At 47.4% G+C, this 19,951-nt stretch overlaps 2 protein-coding genes across 2 annotated transcripts in view; one reads left to right on the forward strand and one right to left on the reverse strand.

The window, feature by feature from the left end:
* LOC306805645 (5'-AMP-activated protein kinase subunit beta-2) overlaps positions 1-19,951 on the reverse strand; it is a gene marked incomplete at its 3' end in the record, with an annotated part of 112,051 nt that overhangs the window by 55,873 nt on the left and 36,227 nt on the right. The window lies entirely within an intron of this gene.
* On the forward strand, positions 12,280-18,848 carry TNFSF4 (TNF superfamily member 4; the record flags this gene model as incomplete). The annotated part of the gene is made up of 3 exons (XM_079314062.1): positions 12,280-12,477; positions 16,327-16,369; positions 17,723-18,848. The coding sequence occupies 3 exons, from the start codon at positions 12,280-12,282 to the stop codon at positions 18,070-18,072; spliced, it is 591 nt and encodes a 196-aa protein (XP_079170188.1). The 3' UTR covers positions 18,073-18,848.

Here is a 19,951-nt window from a genome sequence, read left to right on the forward strand (position 1 = left end):
CCACCATCCCTGAGCAGCTGTGGAAGATCTGGGCTGCAGACCTGAGCACCACTGCCAATAGCCAGCTGTCTGGATGCTGCTAGCACATCCCATCTCCTCCCACCCCTGGGTATGGCCAGTGTCTCCTCTCCACCATGCCCAGCTTGCTGAGTGGGCACTGTGGGGCCATCACAAATGAATGCCCACAGCACCATGGGCCAGCCCGTGGTGTGCTGCTGCAGGAGGCTCCTGTCTGTGCTTGGGTCTCCTGGAAATCCCCTGGCACCGTGGTGGCTGTGTGAGTCTGGCAGAGGTGGGGGGATCAGGGAGATCAGGGAAGGCTGTGGCTGCCACCACATCTCACTCCCTTGGGGAAATTCCTTGGCGGTTTAACAATATCTATACATCGTGCTTATCTATGGTTTTCTGCTCACTTCAGGAGTTTTCTATTTAAGACACATCATCTAAAGTCTAATTCCTTCCCAGGATCACCAGGCAGAAGCCCATCACCCTTCAGGAACAAAGGCTGATATGTGTCCTTGTCATGTCCCGGTGCCCCAGTTCAGAGCTTGCCTGGGGAGGGGCTCTGGCATCTCACGAGGCACAAGGGTGTTGCTTTCCCCCTGCTGGGCTGGGCACAGCCAACTGGACATGTCCATGGACTGACTGAGAGGATTTGGGGGTATCTGGATAAGTAAGATCTGTATGTGCCTCCTCCTCGAGTGTTTGTCACAGAATCTCAGAGTCAGTTTGGTTGGAGAAGAGCTCTGAGATCAGCGAGTCCAACCCTGACCCAACAGCCCCTCGTCACCCAGAGCATGGCACTGAGGGCTGTGCCCAGTCCTTAAACACCCCAGAGCAGTGACTGCACCACCTCCCAGGGCAGCCCAGCCCAGTGTCCAGTCCTTAAACACCTCCAGTCATTTGGGCCCGTCCAGGATTGATCATAAATGAGGGAGAGTAGCTTAGCCAGCACTTCTCCAGCTCCCTCATGACTCCAGGATGAAACCATCCACTCCTGCTGAGCACTTGAGCTGGGATTCATCTTGGTGAGTCACAGAACCACAAGAGTACAGGAGATTCATTACCGTGTGCCCTGCTGAGGCTGCCCCTTGACAGGTGCTGCCACAGCCCCCTGGTGGGAAACACTCCAAAGCCTGAGGAAATGCAAATACCTGCATGGACATTCCCCCTGACCCATCTCTGGTTATGTGCAGCCCACCAGGACTTCGCTGCAGGTGTGTGTGTGGAGAGCTGGAAACAGCGCTGGGGATGCCTGGGGGGGAAATGGGCTGGAAAGGAGAAACTGCAGTCAGCTAAAGCTTCTCTGAGGGCTCTGCACCCATGAATAGGGTCCATAGCAAAGCCTCATGTGGTGGATGCATGACAGAACAGTTGCCCTCCCATCACTGCCTCTCCGTGAGCTCATTTCCTGCAGTTTATCTCTTCTTGGGAAACTTGTATGCTGTAAATCATGGGATCATTTAGCTTGGAAAAGGTCTTAAAGATCATGAAGTCCAGACATTAGCTTGGCACTGCCTTAGAGAAATGTCACATCCAGTAACTCAAATGAGTTAATTTTGTGGAAATGCTCAGGAAACCTGAGATATACAGAATTATTTCTCCTGCAGGCCATGTGACCTGATGCTGCTGCTAGCATGTATAAGGCCCAGAGAGCAGATGAAATGCTGCTCTCACAGGGAGCACTAAGTCATTATTCACTGCAGAGCTCTGCTGTCAGTGACCTGGCTCCAAAAACCCCCACCCTAACTCTGACACATTGGCTTTCCAGCCATTAGTAGCCTGAAATCCACTTTATAAACTTTATTGCCTCCATTCTTCCCACACGACCTTTTGAAGCAAATCATGCTTCATTCACCAGAAGGTGAGGGAAGCTGATGGAATGGTCCCAAGATTTCTCAGCTTGTGCTGATTTGGAGTCAGGGGAAGGTGCAGGCAGCCAGCCCAGCAAAGGTTTCACAACACAGCAATTAGCAGTGTCACAAAGCATCATTAAATTAGTTTAAGCTGATTATTTGCTGGATGAGCTGGCAGACAGCAGATTGCCAAGAGACTTTTTGAGCCCAGGAGGCATCAGCTTGAGAAGAGGTCTAAAAAAAACCACAAAAACATGGGCTGGTGTGGAGGAGAGGAGAGACCTGTTGGTTCATGGTGACATGGACAGAACACAGGCTCACTCCAGTGGTTCCCCTACTGTGTTATTGAAAGCCTACAAAGGACTCTGCATGGGGAGAAGAAAGTACACCAAGCCACAACTCCCAGCTTCAAACCCCCCTGCTCAGCTTGAGACAGCAGGGACCAGCTGTCACCACTGTCTCTGGGCTTGGAATCCTATAATGGATTGGTTTGGGACCTTAAAGTCCATTCAGTTCCAACCCTCCTGCTCTAGGCAGAGACACCTTCCACTAGGAACTTCCAGGTTCCTCCAAGCCTAGGATGGGGCATTCAAATCTCCTCTGGGCAACTTTTGTCCTCAAAGTAAAAATTTTTTTACTAATATCTAGTTCAAATCTTCTTTTCTCTTTTCTTTTCTTTTCTTTTCTTTTCTTTTCTTTTCTTTTCTTTTCTTTTCTTTTCTTTTCTTTTCTTTTCTTTTCTTTTCTTTTCTTTTCTTTTCTTTTCTTTTCTTTTCTTTTCTTTTCTTTTCTTTTCTTTTCTTTTCTTTTCTTTTCTTTTCTTTTCTTTTCTTTTCTTTTCTTTTCTTTTCTTTTCTTTTTTCTTTTCCAGTCAGAAGCCATTCCCCCCTTATCCTTGCAAGAAGTCTCTCTTTGTCCTCCTTGCTGCCCATTGTGGTTGGCTCCTGGGAGGCAGCAGATGCACACTCCACCTAAAAATTTCCAGCTGGCTTCAGCAGTTTCAGTTTTTCCATCCTATCTCCTGCCCAAGTCATAGCAGAATTGATGATATCGTAGGGTGGGGAGACATGACTGCACTGTCCCTGGCACTGTGCAGATGACTCTGCCACATTATCAGCTGAAATTCTCTGGGATTTTTTTTCTGCTTTGTTCAGACACCCAATACCAGAAGATTATTTTTTTTTCCAGAAAAAAAATAAAATCTCATTTTTTCAGTTAAGCCTCACCCTAAAGGTGATATGGGTATATCAAGCTAATGCTAGAAAGCAAAAGTAAGCTCTTCACATGCTCCTGCTGGCATGATAAGATCCTAAGGTTTTAAAAGTCTCTCCTTCATCCCACTGTCCCTGTGGGAGGCAGAGTGGGCCATCAGACAGGGCTAAGAACATAATCTTGAGACAAGCTACAAGGGCTTTATTTTCCAGCACTAACCAACATCTCTGCCCAGATGTGCACGGATTTCATAGATTTCATAGTGTGCAATGAGTCATAACCACAAATGCTTCTATCCATTAGCAAAATTAGCCTGCCAGGATAAATATAACCACAGAAAAATCAGTGGAGGGAGTAGAAAATTGACTGGGAGAATCTTTGCCTGAAAGATGGCCATGAAATCTGGCACAGAGCAGCCCAAACTGTTTGAGATTTGATGGCAGGTCACAGCTGGGTCTCCTTCCACCACCCAGCATCTCAGCAGGATGGGGCTGGAGCTTGGAGGCTGTTGGATCCCAGAAACGTGGGGTTTTTGAGCTTTCTGAGCTGTCAGGCACTGACCCCCTGGAGAACACTGATTTTGACCTGAGGCCATGGAGAAGCTTCCAGATTTGAGTGATGGAGTTAAAATCACGGGTGTGTAGTGAAATAGAAGTGTGTGATTTCACATGGTGAAGGGTTTTAAATTTGAGGTTTTTATAGTATAGTAACAGGTATGGGACCAGATGGAGAATTTTGGGTGGTGTCCTTTTTGGTGTTCATATTCTTTCTTCTTCATGGTTTCAGGTTCTAGTTTCTGGTTGGTCAGTGTCATACTGAGGGTTATGGGAATTTAGTTATTGGGTTAAAAGGATAATTAACATAGATGTTAATTCTCTGTTGGACTGTTCAGCTTTAAGAGACCTTGTAGCAGCTGGATCTTTCTCCATTTTTCCTAGCTAGAAGTGCTGTCCAACACTCTGCACTTTCTGATAAGATTTAATAAACAACCCAGCCCGGACAGGAGAGAATCCCATTTCCATCGTGTGTTTGTCAATCCTGGTTCTGGGGGAAGGCAGAGGAGGCTGGCACAGAGCAGAGTGAGTGGAGCAAAACTCCCAGTGCTGTTACAAGAGGCATCAGCCTGCCTTCCCCTCTATCCCAGAGCCCACGAGCTTGTTCCCAGCAGGACTCACAGTGCCAGGGGTGTGTGCAAGAGCCACCTGCAGCTTTCCCACCTCGAAACCAGGGCTGGAAAAGGTCACAGCTCGGCGGGAGCCTGTGGCATTCAGAGCACAGAAAGCCCCACTCACACCCCAGCTGCCTCCCTGCAGTGACCTAGTTGAGTCATGGGGGGATGGCAGCCTGAGACATCCTGTGCTGCTGCTCTGGGCACAGCCAGGGGCTTCTCCAGCCCCACAGAGGAGAGGAGCAGGGCTGACTCCTGCTTGAGTCCCTGCTGAGAGAAATGATGGATTTGTCCTTACAAATAAGCTGTGGGTTTGCTAGATAAACCAGCAATGAGAGATAAAAGAAACAATGGGAAGGATTCCACTGATTTATGAATGGAAAAAGATATTTGACTCTACAAACTGTAGGCTTGCTGATAAATGGAATTGGATATTGAAAGATGAAAGAAGCAATAGGGGAAAACCATGAATCCTGTAAGAAGTGAAAATTAAAAGGAAGGGTTGTACATTAGAAGGGAATCTCAGGTATCAGGTGTTCTGGGAAGTCTGTGCCTCTCAAGTACCTCAGCCCATGGGGAGAGAGGGAAAAGTGGCCAGGAAATTGGGATAAAAAGGAGGCTGGGTCCTCCAAAAATCTGAGAGATCCCAGGTGAATGCCCCATGGGCTCTCCCTTTATTCCAATACAGTTACAGGATTCCTCTGTCTCCTTTTTGGACATAAACCTCTGGTATTTCTGCATTAATTTTCCTGACAATGTCATGCCAGCCTGCTCCCCGTGCTGCAGTTCCAGAGGATTTTTGGGATTTCTCTTCCTCTGGCCAGGGTGAAGGATGCAGCTGGCAGCTCTCCAGCTGATGCATGGAGAGGTGGCACAAGGCTGGGCACAGGTTGGGTGATGAGTGTCAGGAAAAGTAATTCAGAGGAGATGCTGTGAAAAACAAGGAAATCTGGGGCTCTTTCTCCCATGCCCAGCCTTGAAGGGGGTTAAGAGCATTGGCAAGGAAAAGTTGTCTTGGGAGAATGAACTGTTTTGCTCAGATCTGAGCACTCTGTTGAGTCTGTACTGAAGATGCAACTGAAATATTAGTTTTTCTATGTTCTGTGAAGCTGCAGGCACTGAAAAAGCAAGGAATCCCTAAGCAGGAGATGAGGAAGAGATAAATTATCAGAGATAATGGACATGCCATCAAGTTCCTGAGTTATAACTCACTGAATTTTGCAGTCATGCAAGGAAAATATTTAAGAGCTGTTGGATGTTGCTGTGGGAGTCTGTGCAAAGGACCTAGCTGAAGGAAAATAAAAAGCATCAGATGCTCCAAGAATCTGTTTCACATTGTGAGCTCTGGGAGATGACTGTGCATGGATTAGTGCATCTGCCTCGGTGGGGAGCTGGGAAACCCTTCCCAGCTGCCAAGCAAGGAGGGGGATCAGCCACAGGCACATGGAGCTCATTGCAGGAAGCTGGGCAGAGCTTTCTGACACCGTGCAGGACTTGTGGGATATCTGGAAAAGGGGTGGATCAAGGTGGGAGGAACCAGGGGGGGAAACAGAGGGAAAGGGGAACAAAAGGGGCTGCACAGTGCCCTGTGCCTGGTGGTTACATGTTCTATCTGCTTCCCAAACTCTCCTTAGCTGTTTCCCTGCTGAAGGTCTCTGTTTGATGTGCACTGGGCTTTCATTCTGATAAGCCAGGGAGGGGAAGAGGATGGGGCACTGGTGTTGCTTGGGTGAGTATTGTGCATTTCCATTGGTGTGAACTCCTGCCTGGCTGCCTGGAAGTGTCACCCAGGGGATGCAGGCACAGGAGCCCCAGAATCCCAGATATTCTGTATGCCACGGGGAGAAACCCTGCTGGGCTGTTTTTCACCTAAGGACCAGTGAAAGTGGCAGATGGAGAAGAGAGCAAAGGCAGACTGGACTGCAAACAGGGGCAGGGAGAGGTGGAGAGGGAGGGGCTGAAGCAATTCATATTGATCAGGGTGAAAATTAGATAAACAAACAATAGGTTAATGATTATTAGGTGGTCAATTCACAGAATGCCCAGGTTGGAAGAAACCAAGATCATCGAGTCCAGACCACACTCTAACACCTCAACTAGACCACCAGTCTTTTTTTAAACACATCCAGTGTGGCTCTACCACCCCCAGGCAGACAATTCCAGTTCTTTATCACTCTTTCAGTGAAAAACCTTTTCCTAATATCCAACCTAACTTTCCCTTGATGCAGCTTGAGACTTAAGCTAGAGCTAATAGAGGGCTAATAATGTTTGCCATTATGAGCTTGTTTCAGTTTTGCTTGTAGAAGGAGATAAAGTGAACTGTTGTAAGAACAGATTGAAACCAATAGAACAATGGCTAACACCTGGATTTTATACCAATGAATCACAAAGCAGGGGGACCTTAAATCGTGTCAGAGGGTCATGGAGAACTGATGAAGACCTGGTTAAGAAAAGTTAAAATTTAAACCTAAAAAAACCCTGTTGTGATGAAAACTTTTCAATCATTCATTGAAGCTGCACTTAGATAATTCGGTGTTTTGCAAATAAAAGAATTAAAAAGGGAAAACAGAGCCCTTTCTTTTTTCCCTGTGTGCTGTGCTAAAACAGAGATTGGCACCAGGTTCCAGCAAACTCCCCCCTGCAGGGTCCAGAGAAGGGAACAGTGCAGCTGCTGGGAAAATCTCCATCAGGACTTGTGTGAGACCAAGGAGAATATTGGGAGAGTTTGCAATGGTTTCAGATGGACATTTCCTAATACTGAAACAGTTATAGTGAACTATTATACTGGATGCAATAGTTGTGGGTTTTCAGTGCTGAAGTTTTTAAATTGCTGAAGAAGTGGTCAGGGTTTAAGGGTTAGTGACCAGGATGTGTAGTCAGTATGAGCAAAAGGAGGGCAGCCCCAACCAGTAACACAGCTACTAGATATTGCAAAAGACCTAATACAAGTTAGGGGAAATTATGAGCCAGACTGACCAGGTGGAAAGAACAATAGCTAAATGACTGTGAATGGAAAGTTAAAGAGCTCTTTAACATGTATTTGAGAAGGAAACAATTTATCCAGAAGCTTAACCTTACAGCTGCTAGACATGAGAAAACAATGTTGAGAAAACAGAAAAGGAAAGAGATCACAGTGTTCATACAGCACCACTCTAATTAGTGTGTTTTTATTGACACCAGATTGGTTTATTGACACCTCACTTGGTTTCTGAAGTTCCACAGAGAGTGGATTCACTTTTGCTGATGAAGCTGATGGTGAGGCAGCTGAGGTGGTATTGCATGCATCCTGTTCAGCAAAGGATGCTAAAACATCATCCCAATAAAACACTGGCAAGGGGGTGAAGTGTCTTAAGCAGGAAATGGCACTCCACTAGGAAATGGATCTTTCTTGCTGGCCTTGGCTGGGGCAGGAATAACATCTAACCCTTCTCCACCTCTGTAATGCAACCACCACTGATTAAAAAGCACAAGTCACCCCAAAACAGAGGCTGGGATTTGCAGGCAGAGCTGTTGCAGTCTCCAGCCTGTCTCTGTCCTAGAAAGGCCAGCAGCTCTTAACTCCCTTTCTTCTACTGTAGTCTCTACCTGCCCATGCTTCAGCTATTGAAGGGAATTAATAAGGCTTATAAAAGCCTGCAAATGTTTCCCCAAAGTCTGCTTGCAATTCCTCTCAAGTTTAAAAGAAGTGAACATGTTAGAAGCACGCAGAAAGACTCAAGAGCTGCAATAAAACCCCATTTTCAGAAGGGATGGCTTTGGGACCATCTGCTGGCCAAAAAACTCCCACAGGGGTGATTAGGGGAAGGATTCAGGTCAATGATGGCAGGGCCAGATAGGAAGAGAAACCACTTCCTTAACCCAGAGCTGAGATGTATCTGGGGCATCAGGATCTTCATGCCTTCGGGGGTTTCTAACACCACAGGAATGAGTGGGAATGGAGCTGGGCTGCCCAAATACCTCTGCAAGAGCCCCATTTCTGAATGTCAGCTCTAGAATTCTTTCTTTTCTTGTCATAGATTGCTTATTCTCTGTACCAGAAATATGTCAAAAGATGTCTTTGGTTTTTTTCTCCTGTTATCTTACAGTACCACAGTGTGTTCTGGTGGGATTTCTGGCTGGAGCAGATATAAGACAAAGGAGGGAAGATGTGTGTGACTAAGTCCACCTTGACATTTCAGAGGTTCCACAGTGAATGCTTATGATGCCCTAAGCTTCAGCTTTCATTTTTTCCAGATCCTGCACTGCATTGGGGTGTGACTCTGACTCCATATAAAGTGTTACAAGTTCTCCTCCCAGCTCAGTCACACAAAACAATCCTTTTCCAGCTCCAGGACCAAGGACACTGCTGCAGCTTCAGCCCCAAAAAGTGCAAACAGCAGAATTGAGGAGAGAATCTGGGAGGATGGGACTGCAGAACCTGGAGCTGGAATGGGCAATTAACAAAAAAAAAAAAAAAAAAAAAAAAAAAAAAAAATAAAATAAAAAAAAAAAGCCACCACGAAACAAACTCCAGGCTCTTCCTGGTGTCCTCTCACAGATCCCACCCTGCCAGGCACCAGAACAGCTGCCAGCACTGCCAGGGGTGAAGTCTTTGGGAATATCTCCACAGAATCCCAGCTCTGCCTGAATGTCAATATTTTAATGTGTGATTTCACAGCGTTTTCACTATTTCTGTCTCGAATTTACACTGCCAGAACTAGCCTAACACAAATTCTTCCTTATTGGCTCAGTGCCTTTGCTGCCAAAAATCCAAGACACACACACATATCAGCCAAAAAGTGTCTGTACACGAGGAGCAAGGAAAAGCCACTTGGAAGTGAAATTAATCACAGAATCATAAAATATAATGAGCTGAAAAGAATCCACAAGGTTAATTTAGTCCATCTCCTGAATTTTTAGAGGAGCCTCTCCACTTACCACTTCCAAGAACAACCTTTCAGCTCAGATTCATAATCTATTTTAGCAAAGGGAAAATATATAAAATATTTTTCCAGTTTAGGGCCAACTGAACAACCAACATTAGCCAGAAATCAGCAGATTCTAAGTGTGCTGATGTGAAAGATTTTGGTATCTTTTGCTCTGATGATCAAGGGAGACAAACAGTTAATGCAGTTCAGAGACACTGGAGCAGGACTCCAGAAACCTTTTAGGCAGAAGTCCTTGACTTTGTCAAATAAATCTGCCTTGATTATAAAATACTTTATTTCTGGAGTGGACAGAGACATTAAACAGCAGTTGCTGGGGCACTTTGCTTTTCTCCCCCTCAAAGGCTTCCTTTGCTCTTTTCTACTGTTTCAGTAAATCAAACCATGCCAGCAGTTATTCCTGAGGCAGAAAGACAGGCACCCACACTCAATTTACTGAGTGTAAATTGTAATTCTTGACTGCAGCAATGACAGCACTGCTCTCCTGGTAATTAATTTCAAGTGCAGCCAAACCTTGAAATTATAAACTTAAATTATAGATAAAAGCCACCAGCTGAGAGGCCAGATCTCACCTGTGAGTGTCTCCCCCTTCCTGCTTGGCCTGCCAGAGGATCTCCAAGGAACAGGGCATATTGCAGAAGGGCAGGTCTAGGGGATCAAGGTGCATCCTTCCATTCTGTAAAAAAAAACCAACCAAAGTTCCTGCCTGTGTCACCAACAGGGATTTCTTTGGAAAGAAAGCAGCATGCCCAAAGCCATCCTGCTCACTCTGGTGGCTGCAAAGGGTTGAGGCAAAACCCCAAGAGACTCCAACTTTAGAGCCCCTGAGGAAGAGGGACCAAACTAATTCTGATAAACACTGAGGATTTTGGCAAATTCTGGGTGAGTGTGACCTCTGAAAAACCCCAGGTAGCATGAACTTCCATGTGCAGGGCAGGAGGAAAAGCTGGAAGCAATCAAAAACAGAGAAGAGTCTGTGCCAGGGTGTTTGTGATGCTTGTGGACACGCTGTCCTCTCTCCTGTCTCAGTTACACTGCCAAGGACATCACTGGAAATGCAGCTTTTGTGCCACCACTGCTGCTAATTCAGGCTGCGAGCCACTTGCTCTACTTGGGGGACTACAGAAATGACAAGGCAATTCCAGAAATGCCTAAGCACAAGCTTCACCCACAGGTTTTTTGGGTTTTTTTTTTTAGAGGTTTAGAAAGAAAACCAGTACAAAATCCAGATCCAGGGAGAGAGGAAATGGGGAAAAGCTTGCATTTGGTTCCAAAGCATGTGTGTGAAATGTGAGAATCACAGGCAGCCAAGGGTTTGGGATGTCTTAGCTCAGCATCCTGGCATTTTTGCAGAAGCTAAGCAGTGAGCAGTGAGCTCAAGTGTCTTTTCCTGGAGGGAGCAGGTTGGGCCCACTCAGAGCAGCTTTCCTGGGGACCCCAAAATCCCCAGACATGACTTTGCAGATCCATAGAAGCCAACAATCCTCTCCACATCCCTCCAGCTCCAGCAGCCTCTGCAGCACCTCAAAGCATCTCTGGGTTCCTCTGCAGGGCCTGGCCAAGCCTGGGTCCCATCCCAGGCAGCATTCTGTGGCTGCTAAATGTCACAAAACACCAAAGTCACACTCTGCATCCGAGGGAGCTGCTCTGGGGCAGCACCAGCCCTCTGGCTGTGGCTGCAGTCCTATTTCTGGTGGAGGGAGGAGGCTGAGGGCTGTTCCTGGGGCCTCTCTTTGGGCTGAAGCTCCAGCACAGCCAGGAGAGTGACTAGAGGTGGGAACCAACAGGAATTTCCACGCGCTCACAAGTGGACGATGTAGAAGCTGATCTTTCTTCCCTAAGCTTCCATGAGCTGTGGTGTGCTCTGCAGCACACACCAGAGTGTGTTCCTGACCCAACCCACCCTCAGCTCAGCGTGGGGTGTCCTCACAGCAGCTCCTACCCAGCTGCTGCACTCCCTCTTCCTTTGCTTGATGTTCCCAGGAAATATCCTTGCCTAGATGGGAAGAGCATTGCTCCTGCTTCCTCTGCATGCAGGTTACATGTCAGGACATGTGCCTTGTGACAGGTTAAGAGGGCACATTTTGGGGAAGGGAAACTCTCTGACAGCTCATCCCTAGAAGGCAGGCAGGTAATTTTACTCCCAGTGGGCTCCATCCTCACCAGGAGAAGGCAGCACCTGACTTTGGTCACGATTTGGTGATTTACAGCAGAAAAAAAAAGAGCAGTGAAAAGAGCAGTGCTGGACTGCCCCAAAGAGTAATGCAAAGTCTCTCACCCAAAATAAGCACAGGAGATGCTTCAGGCACCTGATATTTGGCAGCTCTGTGTGTCCCAAGCAGAAGTGCCAAAGGCATCCCAAGGGAGAGGCTTTCCTCTGCCAGGAGAGAAGCCTGCATGGAAATGTCCCTCTGGAGGCATTTGCTGGACTACAGGTTTCCAAGTGTGCAAAAGGGGAAGTTCTTCTCAAACAGTTCTCACTTTTCTCCCTTCTGTGCTTTGCACGACATCTCATGGCTTTAAAACCAGAAGGAAAAAAGTGAAAAGGGAAGATCATGTTTTCTCTCCAGTCCCTTATGCCATCCACCTGTCCCACATCCTTTCCTATTCATTGCATCTTTTCTGTAAAGGGATTTCAGGAGCATCACAGGATGTTAGAAAGGGAGAGAGCCAGCCCTGTAAACTCCCCACCTGAGGCTGAACAGAGACAAAAGGCTGAGTGAAGACAAGCACTGTCCACCCAGCTCTTCACTATTATTGGAAAGAACATGATATTGAAGCTGTGAAAGACATAAACACCTCTCCTTTGAAAGGCTCTTAGTCAAAACTGAACTGGGATGCAATAAATCAGCCCCCACATTCGCACAGAAAACCAAAAAAAAAAAAAAAAAATTAAAAAAAAAAAAAAAAAAAAAGAAAGAAAAGAAAGAAAGAAAGGAAGGAAGGAAGGGGAAATTTAGATTAGTCACAAAGAAGTTCCCCCGCCTGCTTCTCTGTGCATAAAGTGATCTCCTGAAGGCACTGTGCTCACTTCATCTCTGCTCCTGGGACAGGAGCTCACCAGCCCTGCTCCCTTGGGCTCTGCTCTGCTCCTGCCCCTTCCCCAGCAGCTGCTGGCATGGAAGGAGAGCCAGATGCAGAGCCAGGAGCTGCAGAGCAGATGCACAGCCAGAGGGAAGCAGAGGAGGATGGATGGATGCTCTGGCAGGCAGGACAGGTTAGGAACACGCTGCACCTGGTGTCTGCTGTGGCTCAGTGGATTTTACTGCTTGCCTGCCTCATTTACCTGGGCATCGATTTCCTGCAGCCCTCAATGGTAAGAGTCATGTTCAACCCTCTGTCTGCTGGCCTCTCAAGCTTTGGATGGGCTTTCTTTTCTTTGCTTTTTCAAGAAAAGAAAAAAGCTTTGAAGCTTATCCCTATCACTATTCAAGTTTTTAATCCCTTCTGTATGATAGTGGTTTTTAATTAATTTTTTTTTTTAATTTTTTAAATCTCATGTCTTCAAAGTAATATTTAGTGTTGCCTAGTGGAGGGTTTGGGCCCATGTTTCCTGCAGAATGCTCTTTTCACTGACTCCTGGGGAAGGGAAGTCTGGCTCCCTCCCACTCTTCCTCCTCCCTGCAGTGGCTTGTGTGCATTCCCATTTAATTGAGTAAGATCCTGTGTATCAGTGACAACCTGATTTGCTCATAGACACCTCCTGGACTTTTGAATGGCAAGTAGATGTGTGGGGAGGCAAGTGACAGCTCTAGCAAGACCCCCTGACACTTTTGGGTGCTCTCAGCCTGCCCATAAGGCAGGGTTAGGAGCAGTCATCTCCTCCTGGCTGTGTCCAGAGAGGGTTTTGTGTGCCCATAACACCAGAGCAAGCAGGGTAAAATCCAGAGATGCTTGGAGCTTGTGATATTCCAGCACAAGCTGCAGCAAACACAAACTGGACTCTCTCAGGGCTTGCAGGCTGATGGATTGTCAACAACCTTTCACTGACACTTCAGTGCTGCTGGTGCAGCAGCAATTTCTCCTCCCACTCCTTCTCCAGGAGCTTTGCACCACTTTAAAGCTGCTTGTGCTTCGTTGTACCTGGGTTGATTCTTTCCTCCCATCCAGGCTGGGCACAGAAGCAAAGCCAGGTGTGTAACCATGGCCTCATACTCCATTTTCCCTGCTGTTTCATGGAAACCCCTGTGCTCTGAACAGCTTCACTGGCCTGAGGCTCACAGTGGCCATTACACTGCAGATCCTGGTGACACTGAGAGATAACACCTGTCATTCAGTGTTCTTCTCCTTCTGCTGCCTTGGCAGACAGAAGTTGCCCTGTAAGCAGTGCTCAAGGTGCAGAAACCTCTCCCAGCTGCACTCTGCCTGGGAAACCTCATCTCTCAGCACCTGGCTCTTCTGTACAAATATTCCACTGCCAGAGGAATGCAGCAGGGGCTGGCAGTGCTGCTTGTGAGCCTCACAAACCCAGGAGGGGACACAGTAACATGTCTGGAGTTTCCCTTCCTCGACAGGAACAGGGTGCTTGAGGAGCAGCAATGGCAACAGATGAGAAATCCAGGTACTGAGGATCACCAAAGGACCTTTTCAGTTTAAAACACTTGCTAACTGCAGGGTTAGGACCATTATTTCTATCATTTTATCGGTGTCCTGGTGTCCTGTTTGGAGTGCACTGCTCTGTGGAGGAGTGGAACTCGAGGAGATTTCATTGCAGTGCAATCACAGGGCTCAGCTGGATAATCATGAACTGACCACATAAATGTCTCCTGAAGGGACAGCAGCACAAATCTGACTTTTAGGGGTACTTTATGGAAATAGAGGCACAGCAGCATGAGAATGCTGGTCCATGGGGGTGGGTGAGTGGCTCTCCCTATCCTTAGGAAGAGTCTCCTGTTCTCCAAGTTGCAGAGTGCCATGCTGATTTTATTTGCAAGGGAATAACTGTATTTTCTCACAGAGACCATGTTTGACTCCTTTCCATTGTCCTCATGGAAACATGGCTCCTAAAAAATAAACCCTTCCTGGCCTGTTCTGTGAGAACAGAGCACAAATAATGTCACATACTCAGTAAAGGCAGCATCTGCAGCCCAGATTGTGCTTAACAGAAGGGACAGTGATCTCATCTCTGTCATGATATCACTTGGAGAACAAACCTCAGATTCCCAAATGGGGAAGTTAAAAAAGACGTCAGTGATAATCTGCTTTTTTCTGTTGGAATTCCCACCTCTGTAGGAATTACCTTCTCTTGCCACACCTTTCCTCTTGCCTGGGAGGTAAAATCCATGATCCTGGTGAGGAGGAGGTACAGCCCACTGCCAGAGAACAGTCCCCTGCCACCTGTGGGACACCTGCACCTGTGAGGTTTGCACTTTGTGTGGTCCAAACTTATTCCTGAAACTCGTGCCACATGGCACAGCCCCGGACACTGTCCCAGCCAGGAGAGAGCCTCCTGTTTGAGGATCCAGAAAGGCAGAAAGGAAGTTTTTGTGTGAAAATGGCACAGGGAAATCTGAAGCTGTCAGTAAAAAGCACCTCTGCCCTCCTGCCACTCTTTCCCACATGCAAGGGAAAAGGCAGAGCACAGAAAGAGAGGACACTGACTTTGCCACCAGCACATTGTCTCCTCAGTAGGATTCTCCAGTAGGTACCTGCAAAGTGCTTAGAGATCATGCAATGGCAGCAAGAGATAAATATAACAGATAATTTGCATTGGTGGCAAGGGGGTTAATACTCTTGTAAGTGCAACTAGCTTGTCTGGGTGGAGTACACCCTGCCCATCAGTGGCCAGATTGTGATAGATGTTGTTTGACCTCAGGCAATCAGTGCTTTGCTTTTGTCCCGTTGAGAAACAACCAGGAAATGCTGGCTGTGTGAGTCAGGAGAGAAACTTGAGCACTCAGGAAGGAGATCTGGCGTGAGATTCATGGGTAGGGTCTGTGATGCCGAGGGAGACACTTCCACCAGACTCGGTGGTGTAAAGCTTGTGTTTGCCGATGTTTGCCTGTCTCCAGACTCCCAGGAGCCGTGGCAGCACTAGAGGGTGCCAGAGCAGATCTTTTCCAGCAGTAGCACCCAACGAAGCTCCGGCATAGAGCATCCCCAAATCCCACACAGAGCATCCCCAAATCCCGCACAGAGCATCCCCAAACCCTGCACAGAGCATCCCCAAACCCTGCACAGAGCATCCCCAAACCCTGCACAGAGGATCCTCAGCTCAGAGCATCCCCAAACCCTGCACAGAGCATCCCCAAATCCCGCACAGAGCATCCCCAAACCCTGCACAGAGCATCCCCAAATCCTGCACAGAGCATCCCCAGCTCAGAGCATCCCCAAATCCCACAGAGCATCCCCTGCTGCCCCAGCCTTGTCCCCATCCTGCAGCCTGGCTATGTTCACACCCTGCACCTGCCCCGTGCTCCTGGGACACCCGAATCCAGGGAATCAGCCCAATCCCCATCTCTCCCTCAGGCACCCCTCCTCCCTCAGGAATCCTTTGGCCCAGGTGAAGGGAAGAACACAGGGCACTGAGCCCAAGCTTTCACTCTTTAATCAGAACTTGTGGTTGTGTAGAGACTGCAGATTTGGGTCTCCTGTGGTTATGACTGGAGATGCCGAGTTCAGATTTAAAAATTCAGCTCAGCAGCTCGGTGTTTAACATATCTGACCAGCAGGATACACACTTGTATATTTGCATTCATTTTCTCTGTTACCTTCACAAAGCAAATCACAGAATGATTTAGGCTGGAAGGGACCTTGAAGAGAATATCTTTCCAACACTTCCCACTATCCCAGACTGCTCCCAACCTGGCCTCAAACACTTCCAGGGATATGGAAGCTTCCACAGTTTCTCTGGGCTGAAATGGTATTTTCCAATAATGATAAAAAATTCAGCCCAGGTCACAGCAGGCTGGGAACCATGCTGAAAATGGTATTTTCCAATAATTATAAAAAATCCAGCCCAGGTGGGAGCTGGCTGGCAGCAGCTGTGATCCTGAGGCTGCCCGAGGTGTTTTTGGAGATGTAGCTGCTCTGCTCCTGCAGGGAATGAAGGAGATCCTGGTTGGGAAATGGAAGTGGCAGCAGCAGCAGTGAGGTGCCAGCCCGGTGCCAGCCTTAACAAGGATGTATTTATTTTAAATTTATTTATTTTTGCTTTCTTTTCCAGACCCAGAGGGACAAAGTGTTGTGGACCCACATCCGGTACTCAGGTGGGTGTTGGGGTGGGGGGACCCTGGCCCCTTGGTGATCCCCCACATCCCCCTGGCACACTGGGAGGGTCCCCACTCCACCACAGTCCCCAGGGACCTCATCCTTGGCCCCCAAAATACCTGAATGGCTACTGTGTGCTTGGTGCCATAGTGGTGGCTATTTCTTCTGATGTAGGACTGGGGCCATGAGAGGGGAGAGGGGCCAAGCCTGCCCCAGTGCTGCAAGGGGCCAAAATGAAACAATTGAGTTTTCCCAGAGCAGAACAGAAAGCCTGAAAATCTGAGTGGATTTCTGCAGCCCTCATCTATCTCCTAAAACTATCTTCCACTCTGAGAGTGAACAAGAAAGGCATTTCTGAGAATTTAGTAAATGGGCTTTTCTGGAACAAATCAATGGTCTCCTGACCTATGGAAAATGTAAATGATTTCCTTGGAAGGAGAGGGTGAGAGCACACACTACACCAGATGTGCTGCTCTTCATGCCAGCTACATTGTCTGTTTGTGACGCACCTCAAAGATAAAACAAACAACCAAGACTTTCAGAAACATACAGAAATCACAACTGACAGTTTTTATTTTCAGTTGGAAGCGTGAGGCAGCAGGGAGTCACACCTAATATAAACTCATGTCCTTTATGATAAAACCTTGAGAAATTTGGTCTCAGCCCAGAGGGGTTTTGCCTGGAGACCCTGTGGGTGTCCTGGTCCCAGGGGTTTCAGCAGGGAAACATGACCAGCATAGCCCTGGGAACTGCTACTCTTCATTCCACGTGAAAACCTTCCATGCTAAATTTCAGTTTAATTTCTCCTTATTCTGCTCTCTATTAATTAGTTCCTTCTGTTTTTGTCCTTTTTCTGATCTTTCATCTTTTCCTCTGGACAAAACACTCCCAAAACTAAACCCCAAGACAAGGCTTATGTAACCAGCATCTCCACAGAAAGCACTTTTTGTCTTCCAGACCTAGATGCTTTTTCTCATCTTATTTACCATCTTAATTTTCAATTTCTTATGAACCTGCACCTTCTAAATTCACAGTGATGCTTTACTTGCTGTATTTTTCTGTATTCTAATACACAGAGTAAGTAAATAGCTCATAAATAAAAATTTGGAGGAGCAATCCACATAAACGATGTGCCAAAAGGCACAACTTAAGTGTGTCAAGTCCACAGTCAAGAGTGGGAATCTGTAAAATTTCATGGCAGATGATGTCTGGCTCTGTGCCCCATTCTCTAATTTACAGTGCAGCTTCTCTTCTCCCTTTTTTCTATTTTTCAATCTTCCTTGCACTCAGGTGGTGCAAACCAACCCATTTCCTAAAAGACATTTGATCATCTTTGCATCCTTCCATTCCAGGGAACAGCACCAGAGGAGTACCCATGAACCTCACAGCTGAGGGGGGCTCCCTGCAGATCAGCAATGGCTCCATCCTGATCCCCTGTGATGGCCTCTACCTCGTGTCCCTGAAAAGCCTCATCTACCTCCTGGAAGAGGAGGACTGGGTGAAGCTGACCCTGCAGGGCACACACATGACGAGCAGCAGCACCCTGTGGGACCAGTTTGTGCACAGCAATGACAGCAGGGTGAACCTCACCACGGTGCTCTACCTGTTCAGGGAGAACAGCATCACTCTGTGGACTGACTCCAACGCCAGCGTCTCAGATCTGTCCTTCAGCCTGGTGTTAGTCACTGACAACAACTGCTAGCTCGGGGAGCTGGCACTGAAATGTGTGAAAAGCAGCGTGGAAAGCACAGCCTTGCCCAGACAAAGCTGTAGGTTTTGTCCTTGTACAGGCAGACTGCTCCAGAACCCCTCCCTGGGGCTGTGGAGAGCACATGGACCACAGTGCAGACAGGCTTTACATAGTGCATGCCTCTTTGGAGCTCTGTGCAGCTGATTTGCTACCCAGGATGGATCTTCCCAACACTGGGGAAAAGGGATGCATGGAGCTCTTGGGAAGAGCAGAAATGAAAGCCAAAAAAAGTCACCCAAGCTTAGCTCCCACTCAGAGAAACCCTGGATTTCTCAGTTTACTTGACAGTATCTGTATATAGTAGAAATATGCTGTGCTTTTTCTCAAATAAATGTCTGGTGAGCCAGAAAGATACCTCAAGTGTCTTGAAGCCACTTGGAGCAGGAAGTGCAGGAATCTGCCCAGAAAACAGGGAAGAGGCAGCAGGGGAATGTCTATGGAGTGAGGCAGATAAAGGCTCTGAGAGAAGGTGGCATTTGAGCTGGCAGGACTGCACTGGACAGCAGGAGCACTGACTGTGGAATTTTGGGGAGCAGCCCTTGAGAGCAGAGCCCCACTGGCTGTTCCAGCTGCCTGCAAACTACTGAAGCCTGACTTCAAGGAAGATCTGGTGGGACATTATCTTGAGATGTAAGGTGGCAGAGGAAATTCTCCTTCAAGCACACACACACACACTGGCTTGACCCAAAAGTGATCCAGGCACATAAAAAGTAGGGCAGAGAAGATTTCTACATGCACACCTGCCTGCTCCTGCTGAGCTCCCACTGCTCCCACTCACCCTGGGCTGCCCATCCCTGCTCTCCTTGCAGACAAATCCTGCCCTGCCCCCAGCACAGTCAGCAGCTGTGGGATTTTGGGCTGAAGTGAAGCAGGTTTTAAGGATGTGTCTCCCAATGAACTCCATCCACATTTCAGTTTGTACACTCCAAAGCCTTTATTCAAAGTATTTATGTATATAAATGATAGGCACAAGAATTTTACATCAGATTTCTCAAAAACACTGGGAAAGGTTCAGACCAGGTTGCCAGCACCAAAATCCTCTTTGAATATTCTCCCAATGCTCTGGACTGTTGCTGCTTTGCAGGCACCCACACCTGGACTCACCCACTCAGGTGCTACAGGAAACTAAGGACATGCTCCAGGCTTTGGAGAACTTTCCTGGGCTTTAGCTTAATGAACTTCCCTACCTGGGCCAGGCCCAGGGCAAACTGGCTGGAGCAGTTCACTCATGATGTGCCAAGAAGCTTTTCTCCTCTCAGCTGAGAAGCTGTGGCTGATTTGCACCACAGGATGCTCATCATTAAGGGATATTTTGGGTTTTTAACTCACCACCATGGGAACTGAAGGCAGCTGCACCCTGGCCCAAGGCTGGGGATTTTCACACTCCCCAGCAGAAGTGAGAATGTGTTTCTCTTCCTAAAAAAAATAATAAATTTTTCCTTTGTGGCATTCAGGCTTGTGGTGTCCCTTGGAGGTGGGGGCTGGGGGAGGAGGAGGTTGGAAGTGATAGGTGAATTACACATTCAGTGTTTGAACAGACATTTCCAGTGCTATGAAAACTGTGTGAAAGTTACACATAGTTCCTTTTTTTTTTTTTTTTATCAGGTAGATTCTAGAGACAATCTCTGACTACGGATGGGCAGCACAATCTTTTTCCTGTGCTTACTGTTACTGCAACAAGACCTTGTGGTCTGCTCTCCCTTTCCATGATGTTGGGAAGGATAAGGATGTGTCACACAGGAAAGTCTCACAGATGTGTATGTATAACAGAAAGATCTTTGAATGTAGAATCTGAAGAAGGAATAGAAATTATAGCAAGTTTTGACGTAGA

The sequence above is a fragment of the Erithacus rubecula genome, assembly GCF_903797595.1.
Source record: "Erithacus rubecula genome assembly, chromosome: 10".
NCBI classification, from domain to species: domain Eukaryota; kingdom Metazoa; phylum Chordata; class Aves; order Passeriformes; family Muscicapidae; genus Erithacus; species Erithacus rubecula.